At 35.4% G+C, this 13,028-nt stretch overlaps 1 protein-coding gene across 6 annotated transcripts in view; it reads left to right on the forward strand.

The window, feature by feature from the left end:
• The window catches only part of LOC115514070 (muscular LMNA interacting protein), a 250,047-nt gene that overhangs the window by 189,365 nt on the left and 47,654 nt on the right, over positions 1 to 13,028 (forward strand). For all 6 annotated transcript variants that reach the window (XM_032593184.1, XM_032593186.1, XM_032593187.1 and 3 more), the window contains one exon: positions 10,405 to 10,533. In XM_032593184.1, coding sequence (XP_032449075.1) covers positions 10,405 to 10,533 — 129 coding nt within the window. The remainder of the gene's footprint in view (positions 1 to 10,404; positions 10,534 to 13,028) is intronic.

Raw genomic sequence — 13,028 nt, forward strand, 5'->3', positions numbered from 1 at the left:
TTATAGATGCAAATTTGATTACATAGAATTACTTTTCATCATAGGGTTTTGTATTTTCTATTCTTTTACAGTGGTTAGCAAATTGAAACCATGAAGTAAGTTGCCTAGACATTACTAAAGATTGCTTTATATCTTTTAATCTTTATTATTTATAATTATGAATTCCTGAACAATAGGCACCTTCAGTAGAATTACAAAACTTGCTAGTAAAGCAGTTTGAGATACTAAGAAGGCAAAATCACTGTTTAATACTGATTTTTCCCCTTTTTAAGCAATTGTTTTTGTGTTCTACATCCATAGCCAACAAGTCATCTTGTCATTGTTATGCCAAAATGATATTATTTTCATTTGTAATACTGAAAACCCATAAAAAGTATAGTTTGACTCTTAAAAATAGCCTGATTAAACAAACTGCTTGAGTATGTTCATGTTTATACATATGGTGTATATATGGGGTGTGTTTGCATGTGTATGTGTGTGTCCGTGTATAAATAGTGTCCATTAGTTTAGAAGAGTGGCTGGCAGCATAGTATAGGTGAAAGCATGCTGGAATGGGGGCCAGAAGAACCATCTTTTATTCCTTCTCTGACACTAGCTACTGGGCTGACAGTGGATAAGTCACAAATCTGAAATCTAGTCCTCAGTTTCCTAAATGAGCAACAAGAGCATTCTATTACCTGCTTTCCAAACCCTTCCAGCACTGTGAGTCTATGATTACTACCAGTGTGATGCGAAGGAGTTGCCATGGAAACAAGCATTGAAATAACATAATAAAGTTGAATGGTTTCCCAGTTTATATATGGAAATATTACCACAGCTATTTTAATATTTAAAATAATGATATACTTGTTTCTTGAGATAAATGAGTGAAAAATATATATACATATACACACATACACATATATCTCAGTTCTTGGCTTAATATTATAAGAAACTATTTCAAAGAGGCAAATATATATAATGACTTCATGAAAAGAGACACATAAAAACAACTCACTGTAAATGTAATAAATAAACCGTTTCTTGCCTAATAAAATAATTCTGTGAATTTTAAGTTTGTGTTCTTTAGGGAGAAAAATACAAAGCACTGCTTTGACTGACTTTAATGATAATTTCTTTGCATTTGCTTTAGACTCTTTCTCTAAAGAGTTCAAGGAATTTCTTAACCAAGTTTTAAATTAAGTTTTAATCCCCAAATTCCCTTGAGAAATAGGTTGGTTTGTGAAGGGATTATTATCAAGCAAGCTTATCACACACAAAAAGGAACATCTGGATTGATATAATCATTCAATTTAATCACTTTGACTTCTATTTCATGATACTAACCCTGTGTTTCGTTACTTGGGGACGGAATAGGATAAAAATAATTGTATGCAAGGAATGCCATATGACATTTGTTTCTTTAGGGATTTATGATATTTTTGCTCTTAAGTAATATATGAATGAAATTATAAGTTTTCATTTTTATGAATGAATTTCCCGTATTTGCCATCTCAAACCCTCTTTAGTATTAACTTCTAAATAATTTGAGTAAGTGAGAATGCCTTTGGAAAACAAAACTACACACACACACACACACACACACACACACATATGTGCATTTGTTTATAGCATCACACATATAGGTGCCATATAATAGGTAATTTGATATTATACATTGCTTTTTATAAAATGTGTGTGTGTATGTAGCACATAAAAACAAAATTTTGGGGAACATATGATAGATTATAGTTAAATTATGTAAGTAAATATGTTTTATATAAAATAAGCCATTAGTTAAAATTATTTTAGTCCTATTTTAGGGAAAAAATATAATAAATTGGTTGAAGTGAAAATATATGAGAAATCACTGTGGTGATACAAGCTTAATACAGAAACCATTTTACTTTTGAGATTTGGCATTTTCAGGATATGCAAATTTTTCATACTTTTTTCTTTTAACTTGGCTACCTAGTTGTTTGTTTACACTGCAATTGTGCCAATTCAACATTTGAAAGAAAAAAAGAAATGACCATGTCCCTGTGTCCCTTATTCTTAAGATATTCCCATTGTTTACTCTGGAAGCCAAACTATTTAGTATTCAGCTCAGGAGAATGGAATGGATATGGAAAAAGTTCACCAACTGTGCCTCAGTTTCTCTTCTGTTAAACAGCATCACAGTGCATGAAAACAAGAAAGGGGCTTAGAGATGAGGGTGTTGGAAACACCCATCTATAAAATGGGAGGTTGGAATAAATATTCTGTCAACCCACAGGGGGACGGCAAGGCTCATGTATCATAATATGTGAGGTTGCTAATATAGCCTGGTACCTATGAGAGGTGTTATTATTGCACACATGACCTCTGAAGTATGATCTCAAAGATAATATTTTTTATGGATAAAGAAACAGAGGCTCACACAGAGTTTAAATGGATTATCTCATATCACAGCGATAGTGACCATTTTTGTTCTGGGTGACTTTCAAACAAATCATTATGAATTTTAGATAATTAAAAAAGAATAAGGAAAGGTTGATGAAGGAATTGGGGACTTTAGCCTCCACAGAAGTATGAAATTCATTGGGCACTTCCAGTGTGGGCCCTGTTCTAGCATTTTCCCATAGCCTGAAAAGATATGATCACTTATGAAAGAGGAGGAGACTGGATGGGGTCAATTTGGATGTGGATATTTCACACCTGTAAGTAGACTACTCCTAGCATAATAATGGGAGCAAAAGGAAAGGAGGGATATAGCATACAAAGCTTTGCTAATTCCTGAGCTGAGTCCTCACAATATTAACAGAGGCCAGTGGGGCCTTTTCTTTGGATGAGAAAATAGTTTAGGTTCTCCAGGATGGGTAAGGCACTGGCCTCCTTTGGTGGTAGGTAGGGAAGCTTGGTTTAGAAGACATATGGCTTTTGATTTTGATATTTAATGCCATTACAAAATGTTCATTGTTGCCCAAGATGAATACTGAATCTGGAGAGTACAAAACAATAGTTTAAAAAAATGAGCCACATGGCTATATACAGGTAAAAGCAAAATGCTGCTTACTGGAACATTATAAAGAAGAGTGCTTAAGCTTTCAGATACTTTGTTCCCAGTTCTGAATGCCAGCTGATGTGTCCTGCTTTAGTGGTGCATGAGTCATTGTTCTGAGGGCCCTTGAGGTCACTGTTGTTCAGAAAGTGCAGCTCTGAAAGCTTTTGTGTAGAACTGATGTCTTCTTCAAGCTGAAAGGAGGTTTGTCCTTGACCAGTTTTCCTTGACACAACACACTTAAGTGCTACAGCATTTATCATCTACACCTCTTACATTTTGAGTCACGCTATTGTCTTTTCTTCAACCATTGGAATACTTCAACCCAGCCAATCTGTGTTGTTGTACACATTCCATCAAATGTTTCTTGAGCTAGGGGATGTGGTTTACAATAATTGGAGTCCTATGTATGTTTTTATTTTTTTAAAAATATTTTAGGTAGGTACTTTGCTGGATGGTGTAGATCATTTAGAATCAATACTTTATATTATAAATGCAAAAAGAAGAGGAAAGTTTTTCCCTTTCAAATTTATTTTATGGTGTTTTGTTTTTCTTGACAAAATTCTGTCATGAACATTAATTATCCTGTTAGATTCTCGCAATTGGCAGGAATTATTATTCCGTTATTTTGATGAAAAAAAACTGAAGTCCGCATATCTACAGTTGTGTGTCAGTAGTCCCATAGCTCATGGGTGCTATAAAAATCTTTCTTTTTCCCACAGTCTTGGAAATTTTGCTCTGCACTATAGTGTTTTGAAATATGGGATATTTATTCAAGGGATAGAAAAGGCTTAATTGTTTGCTTCAAGCATATAATATTATTGATCTTAAAAGAATGAAAGCTAATCAACATTTATTAATTGAACGAGTGAACCAGCTAAATCATTTAGAGAATATTGCTTTTGTCAACAGTTTTGACTGGTAGTATGTTTTTGAGTTTCTATGAGCTGGTTGCCACAGAAATTCTAGAATATATGCATATGTATAAAACACTGGGGACTAAAGACAAGACGGAAGCAAATGGGTAAAAGAAACACTGTGGTACTTTCACTAGCTCTTTGGATCCATCAAATTAGTAGAATTTCTAGCCAGTTCACAGAGTCTGCTATATGCTGTGTTTATTATGTTCTTGCTTTTTATTGTACATTTTATTTCTTCTAAAAGATAAAAATAAACCCAGAAGAATGGAGACCCTGTTCTTTATTTCTGTTCTTCCCTCATTACACCACTGCAGGGCTTAATACTGTCATCAAAGGCAATTAAACACAGTCCAATAGTTGAAGTTACTAATTTAAGAAGAAGCTTGCTCTAAGAAGCCATTATTTTAAAATATTAATAATGGATTCTCCAGGTCAGTGCTGGCAGCTAATTTTCAACTTTGGTCTCCAGCCAGAGGCAGTACCAACTTGTTGTCCTAGAATTATGATTTCAAGTTCCAAAGGACAGAAATAATGTTTATTTTCATGGTGCCCTGGAGTAGCAATGTTCCAGCACAAGTGTACACTTGATGAGTTATAAAGACAAATTAACAGCAGGCTCAGACCAGTGTCCCATGGGCCGTTGAAACCTTTCACAGGCCCCAGGAACTCTACATACTCTGGACTTTTTCCCCCTCAAAATTAGCAGTAGGTTTAAATGTGATCTCCTTACTTGTACCCCACCCTCAAATTCTTCAAAAGAGCCAATATCTTTCTCTTTTGGTATTAAAACTTTTATCGGTATCGCTATAAGCAAACGGGAGGAACAACAACAATTGTTTTAAATGGAGAAGTTGAAAATCTTGTAAAGTTCCCAAAGAAGTGATCTCTGGCTTTGACTTCTCATATCCATCAGAGATGGGAACTTCAGCCTCTACTCTTACCTTTGACGGTGGAACTCATCAATCCACTTCCCTTCTTCTGGTCCTCTATTGGTGAAAGACCATATGGATCTTCTAGCCTGAGGATTTCTCTCTTCCTGAGTTATACTGAAATCAAAAAGTCAATCCAGAAAAAGTAATGGGAGACCCCAAGCTGACAGCCAACACCCCTTGAGGCCTTCATATTGGATAATAGCCAGCATCCTGAGCTCTTTCTGGCTGTCAATTAATGTATTCATTCTTCAAGTAATGATTTAGCTCCTTCTAGGTTCCAGGCACAGTTCTAGGTGTTGGAGACACCACAGTGAACAAAGTAATCATCTCTGTCCTCATAAAGCTTACATTCTAGTGAAGAAAGGAAAACAATAGACACATAAACAAATGTCATATTACAATAAGTTCTATGGAAAAAAAATAAAAATAGTAAGGGAGGGAAGGGGAAATTGGCATTCCAGGGAGAAAAGAGTTCTGGAAAAAGCAAAGAGCCCAAGTGTAAACTCTCTGGGGGGAGAGTATCATAGTGTCTGTGCTAGAGTGGGGAGAGTGGTGGGGACGTGAGAGGGATCACAGCAGCAGATAAGATTGGGAAGAGAGAGGCTAGTGGGGCATAGGAACGATTAGGTCATATAGCACTTGGTAGGCATTACCTTACAGGCATAGCAAGGGTTTTGGCTTTCACTCTACGTGAGAAAGTGAGGCATTAGAGAGCTTGGAGAGGAGTCAAGTGACACGACTTGACTCATAGTGTGATTATTTGGTGGTTTACTCAACTGAGTTGTCAGCCCTCTGAGAACAAGAGTTATACACACTATACTTCCTGACATAGATTAGGTCGCAGTTGGCAAAATGGCTCCAGAGAACGTCTGATAGATGTGTGCTTCAGAGATCCAAAACAATGGTTATTTTGTCTTTGAGGTGCTTCAAAAATGTCTTATATTCAGTGTAGATCAGTTCTCTCTCAGTAGGTTCATCATAAAGGATTGAAATTTGCCATTTAGGGAAATTTCTCGTTATTCTTTCTGTTCCTTTTTTGTTAACTATGGGAGTCATTGCCTGTTTTTATTTCTCCACTTAGGCTGGTAAGGAAATTATGGAGTTGCTTTTCCTGGCATCATAAGAATAACAGTTACGTGTATTAGTCATGAGTCTAGCTGGATCTATGGATTCTATTTAGAGAAAAATGAAAGAAGAGCCACTTTGGGCTTGTTTAGTTGCTGGCAATGACAATCTTATAGTAGCTCACCTTAAAGGACTTCCAACTTGATTAATGTAATTACCTTTATTTTTGTTTGGACACAAACTTATGCCAGAATTAGAGAACAAAAGTCTACTTGAAGTTTAAAGATATCAGGGGGGTTTATGCAAGGATGCAATGTAGATTAGAAATCAATAAAAGACATTCTCCTCTAAAGGCTTTCTTTTAGTCTGGAGGCAAAGCTCAAAGTTAAGCAGATGTCTCTGGGATGGCAGACCAAGGAAGATCTATCTTTAGGTGGGTTGCACAACATTTTAGTGGAATGAGTTCTAGTTGAGGGCACATGAATCACCTAGAGATTTTGTTAAAATGAAGATTATGATTCAGTAGTTCTGGGGTAGGGCCTGAGATCCCGCACTTCTAACAGGTTCCCAAGTGATGCAGATGCTGCTGGTTTACATACCCCATCTTGAGTGGCACAGTGCTAGCAGAACTCTTATTTGGATAGATCCATTAGTTTACTTTGTGTTGGCAATTTAATCTTCAACAGATACAGATTACATAAGCATTTGACATTGAGGAACCAGAAGACAAGAAGTGCAGAAAAGAAATTAACTAATATTCCAAGAGATCCTTACCTTGCCAGCAACAGCACTGGTTGCTTTACTTAGGCTATTTTATAGATGTTCTAAAAGGCACCTTGAGACACTTGTTTGGGTGATGGATTTGCATATGCAGAGACAAGACTTATGTAAAAACTCTATGTGGTATGATGACGGAGAGGACAGGAATGTAAATAATAAATGTGCCATTACTCATTATTAAAGGACCTACTCATGGATGATTATAATCCTTTAGCTGAAGGTCCAGACAGGGAAAGGATGGAGAAGGTACCTCGAACAGCTTTTTCAAGGTCATACAGTCTATGAACACTATTGCAAAAATTAAAGTCTATAAGCTTGATGCCCTCCTCCTGGCAATATCATGCTGTTTTCTGTGAATGTATTTTTAACCAAGTCCAGAGAGAGACATCAGTACAAATTTTATGTCTTGGCCATGCAAACTACAGAGTGCTTTAGTAAATGCAATTTGGTATGGTGTGTGTGTGTGTGTGTGTGTGTGTGTGTGTGTGTGTTGTGTGTGTGTGGGGGGGTGAAAGGAGGATGTATGGATGTGTATATTGAATAAGAAAACATCATATCCTACAGTATTTTAGGAATGGTCTTTTGGCAGGAACTTTTTTATATGCCACATTTAAAGAAAGAAAAACCGGATTTAGTAAGACTAGTGAAAAGAAAGGTAAAATGACATCAAATGAAGTAATAGTGGCCAAAGTCAAGCATGTGTCAATGGACAGTAGAAATAAAACAGAAGCAATAAATTTAAAAGAAATCAAAAATATAAAAATATTGGAACTTTGTTATTGATTGGACAGAAGAAATTATGGAGGTGGGTATTTAAAAATGATTTTAAGTCTCTGTCTATGCTGTTTCTCCATATGTTTCTGTCTTACAGTAGGCATAGGAGTAATTAAAATCATGGGTTTGATGATTAGATCTGACCTGGATTTAAATCTGACTTCTTCACATATTAACTGCATGACTTTGGCATGTAACTTATTTTCTCTAAGTCTCTCACAGGGTTTTTTGTAGGGAATTGATGAGATAATCTATCTAAAATACTGAATATAGAGCCTGATCACATATAGGTAAGATATAGAATCTGGATATATGGGAGAATGATGGTGTCATTATCTGCAATGAGTCTTCAAGGATTTTGATATTGATTTCAAAGCATGTGAAATGGTATGAGCAAGGTGTAGAGGCTGTCATGAATATGACTTGTCCATGTACTATGATTTATGGATAGTGCATGAGGTTCAGAATTGGGCCACCAGTGTTCAATTTCCAACTTGACCATAGTGACCAAATACTGATCTCTGGGTGAGGAGGATATGGTTAAAATTTACAGAATGGGAAATGTGAACAATGTCCAAGGCAAACTATGTCTAGTTTTATGCTCAGAGTTGGCTTCCGTCTCTATAAAATACTACTGAGTGACACCAAGTTAAGATGCAGGAGAAAAAACAGGACTGAGGAAAGAAGTGACAAATACAGTGTAAGAATCAGGACAACTCTACCAAGGCCAAGTAGGCAAACTAGAATGAGGAAGCCTCAGACTTCAGGGACACAGAGTCCAAGAAAAGAGCATGTGGGACATCCAATAGAGTAGAGGAAATAGGGAAATAATTATTGTCAAATTATCAGACAACCATCAAATTCAGGAAATTCATAGGAACTAAGGAGCATAAAGGCTGGTAAGGAAACATATATGAAACATGGGTGATGATTCTGATACTAAAGCTACTTGCTATCTAGAGGAGTTTCTTTTTTGGTCTCACCCTGGAGGTTGATGATCCCAAGAGAGAAGATCTGAGTGAAAGTCTCCAGGCTAGGATAACCCAGATTATCATCCTGCCAGCAATACAAGGGTCAGGGTCTCTGGCAGAGGGATTCTCTTAGCATATCAAGTGAATTTGGTGACATTTCTCCTCTCTGCCTTCATCTTTTTGCCTACTCCCACCACGCTTAGCTCCTAAAGCTCCATGTTGGTTTTAGAACCTGGTGGGCCCCGAGTACTAGAGTTGTTGCATTGATTTCCCACCTCGCAAAGGAGCAGAAGAGAAGGAGAAGGTAGAGTAGGAGAAGGAAGGGGAAATAAAACAGGAAGTCAAGTGAAAAAGAGAGACAAGAAATCTGGACAACTTAGGATCATGACCCAAATATCAGGTGTCTCCCTCATTATAGGTGGTTATAGAAATCAGTAGCTGCTGAGGCTTTGTTCTTATGCTGAGTTTACTGCAGGGATACTGCTCTCATACATATACTCCACGGTGCGACTTCATGCATAATTGGATGTTACTTGCTCATTTTTTTCCCTCTTGAGAGAAATCAGAGTTTCTTAAGTGGGAAATATTTCTCAGCCTGGGGAAGATAGAGACTTTTCTCACTCTGTACTTCCCTAGTTGACATAAATATGAAAGGCAACTGGGAAAATATCGATTGAAAAAGTATTGCAGAGTGGCATTTATTCAAGCCTCAAAATGTATCAGGTGGTTTATAGAGCAGAGAGATAGACATAGTCCCTTAAGGCTTAAATTGTGAGCATCAGTGTTGATTGAGGAGAGCTAATTTACTATATTCAGAAAGGAAATGGTGTTGAGAAGAATGATTACGGCAAAATGCTCAGCCAGAGAAAGTGTCACAACTTTTTATTGAATTGTTGTTTGGGATGTTTTTGTAAATTTATCAATCATTTTGTGACATTTTACAGTGTAACAAGGTTTTGGTGTTTGTGAAACATCATTCTGAAATTGCCCCAAAGTAGATTTCTCTGTCTCTCTCATCAAACTGACATTGCGTACAAGTTTATGAATCTTGAATGACTAGTCTAGCTAAAACTCTTTTGGTTGCAAGTTACAGAAGTAAATTTGAGTTTTAAAAAGTAGAAAATCTTGTGTTAAAAAAAGGAAAGTCTCAGGGAGCCTCAGGACAAGAAATTCAGCTGGGCCCCAGGAATGTTTTAGAATTCAGTTCTGGAAAGCCCCCTAGTGTCTCTTCTCTCTAGGCTCCATGCACTTTGCTCTCTTTCTTGATCTCATCTGATATGCTTTTTATGGCAGATTAAGTCTTTCTTATAGTTCCCAAATTGACATATTATAATTTCAACCTTCCCAAGAAATTTCAGAATGGTCTATTCCTTTTCCACATTCTTGGAAGAGAAAATCTGGTTTCACCTCCCTAGCCTTTTAGGTCAGAAGGCCATCCCTGGTTTCATTATACATAAAATGAACATAGTTTCCAGGGACCCAGCTCTGTGGATGTTGGGGCATGGGGGGTAGTTTCCAGAAAAATAAATTGTTAAAGGCTTTGAGACTGTGCCAAATTCATCTCTCCTTACCAGAATGAGAATGCTGCCTGGTGCTAAGGACATTCTTCATAAATATTTGTCAGATGAAGTATTTATTGGCTGAATGAACTGGTGAGGATATCGGAACACATTTGGCTAGATAAATGAGGAAGGTTTTTGCATTTTGAATGTCATGATAATAGATCTTTATGAGTTCATTGATGTAATGGTTAACTTTAAAGTTATTTTAGTTAAAATCATTTGATTTCTAAGCTGATCTATGTATCGGTAAAATCATTTTAAAATTTAAAAATTATCATTTTTTTGTGAGAACATTTGAATAACTTAATGATATACATATTCACTCATTTTAATGGTATTTATTTCTTTATTTTTTAAAAATGTTATTTGACATTCATGAAGACTAAGCCTGGAGTGATTCGCCCAGTACCTGTAAAATCCAAAATATTACTGAAAAAAGAGGAGGAAATTTATGAACCCAACCCTTTCAGTAAATACCTAGAAGATGATAGCGACTTCTTTTCTGAGCAGGTGAGCATACATAAGACAAAGTCTTTGATATTTTGACAAATAACTGTATAAGTAATGGAGATGCCTCTTGAGTATAGTATGTGCAAGAAAATGTTCATTTGATTGGAATATCCTTAGTAATAAGAAAAGTTCTAATTTTTGCATAATAAAAAGAAATTCATATATTCCTAGGATGATATCTTGAAGTACTTCAAATTAAAAAAAAAAGTTTTTTCTACCTACTGCTGGCATTGTTTTGGGAACCACTCTCCATAAAAAAAAGGCATCATGAAGTCACTGGTTGGTGGGTCATATAGGTGTTGCATTCTTATTTTTAAATTCCTGCATCTTTTTTTAAGAGCTGCAATATTTGATATTTAGCAAAGGATCTATTGTACAGATGCATAGTAACACAGTAGAGATGATACGAACCCCTAGATTGAGCAGTAATAGGGGATAGGAGTTTAATATATTTTAAGGCTTTTTTGGTCATTTGGTTTATATGTAAAAAAGGTATATTGTCTTCCTCTTATATATCTTATACGTTGGAGGAGGTATAATGGAAGATTTTTGATGGTACTTTGTAAGCTATTAGGGAAACATATGAAAATACACATTTATGTAGTATAAAAGTCCATAAATTATTTCAGAGAGGAACTCTGCATCTTTATTTATCCTATTAAAATGCAACAAATAGGCATGGGTTGTATATTTTATATCTCAAATACCCTTCTATGGATAAGCAGTGGAAGCAATCTAGAAACCTTTCCCAATACAACCAAGGAATGTAAAAACACTACCCTTGGTAATGTGTAATGAAATATACTTATGAAGGAATATAAGGTGATATACTCCTTTTAAATTTCACTTTGGAAATGATAATTAAGAATATTCTTGAAATATTTGTGAATCATAAGGAATATCTTATCTTCCACATACGAGCTCTATAACATCTCTCTAGCCGTCAGTTTCTTCGTGTATAACATGAGGCATTCAGATCAGGTACTTTTTAAAGATCTTTCAAATTAAAAAATCTGGGTTTCTTAAAATCTAAGATTAACACTGATTGTGTCAGAGGTCCCTGAGTAGCCTTATAAAAATTCACCATAAATTGTTATACTTTTTGCTTATAAAATGGAGGTGATATTTCCTGTTTATTTACATGTATTTTGTAAAGACTGATATGATTTGATAATTAAACATTTTAGAAGGCACTAATATCATTGAATATGATAATTAAAGGCAGTTATTTTCATTATATAGAATAAAATATAGTAGTCAATTTAAGTTAGAGAAATCTTATTGATATAAATAGGATTGTTATCACTAATTCTACATGTAACAGAAATGAAAATTCATCATTAACAAAAACACTTGTTAAATATCTATTGCTTGCATGACACAAATATGTTAGAGGCTTAATGTGACATTTTAGACAGTATGGGATCATTATAAAAAGTATAAAAAATAATGTAGTCAAATGACAAAAATGCCAACAGTTAAAATAAACTTCACATATTATCCATGTAACTTACATTCTTCAAAATACCATCTAATGCTGTAAAATAATGATTTTGTCCTTTTATTTAGTATAATTTCAAATTTATGCATTTTACTTTAAACAAAACTCATTGTAGAATATCAGGTTATCTATTTATCACAATTTGCTGTCTTCAGAAATGATAAATTCTATTTTCAAGTTTAAGAAATTGTCACTAAAAGGAGTTGCCATTTCTTTTCATTGCTTTTCCTAACTATACAGCAAGTTTAAAGCTCTGTTTATGTACAACATAAGCCTATGGATTTCCAGATAATTTGTGGAAAATTTGAATTCTTTTGCAAATATGGAGGTGCCATAGACATAATCGTATTTATATATATTTTTTCAATCGATTTATTCTTGTTTATATCCCAACTTCTTTGTGGAACATAAAAAGGGATCTGCAGGCTGTCAGAATTGAAAGAAGTATGGCATACTACTTAAAAGTGAATTCCAAACATTGCCTGGTCTTACTCATTAACCTTGTATGAGAGGGAAAATAATAGAAACTCGGGGTCCTTGCATACTGGGCAACTACATGTACTATCAACTGGTCTCTTTATATTGAGTTCTAACTACCATCTTGGTGTGTCCAGAATCTACGATGGAGAAAGATAGCAAAGGCACATTGCAAGCGCAGATGCTTAGATCTACTTAAACTATCAATTGAGTAAGAGCAATTTATAATCTCAGCATTGCCACTTCATTAGAAGTTGAATAGAAGACGGTGCACTCAAGTTCACCAGTCACTATTGTGTTCTCCTTTACTACTGCCACAGAATAAATTGAATGGTTCTAAACTCAGTTGATCTCACCCACCCATGTAATGGAAAATTCTTTAGCCAGACAGTTGGGCCAAATTGAAGCAGCTCACATTCACTAATCTGCCTTGTACTGGGGACAGTTCCACATGACAGGAGATGCTGGATGGGATTGTTAAGTCAATAAATTTCCCCTAACAGCTTCACTGCCATAA

The sequence above is a fragment of the Lynx canadensis genome, chromosome B2, assembly GCF_007474595.2.
Source record: "Lynx canadensis isolate LIC74 chromosome B2, mLynCan4.pri.v2, whole genome shotgun sequence".
Classification (NCBI taxonomy): domain Eukaryota; kingdom Metazoa; phylum Chordata; class Mammalia; order Carnivora; family Felidae; genus Lynx; species Lynx canadensis.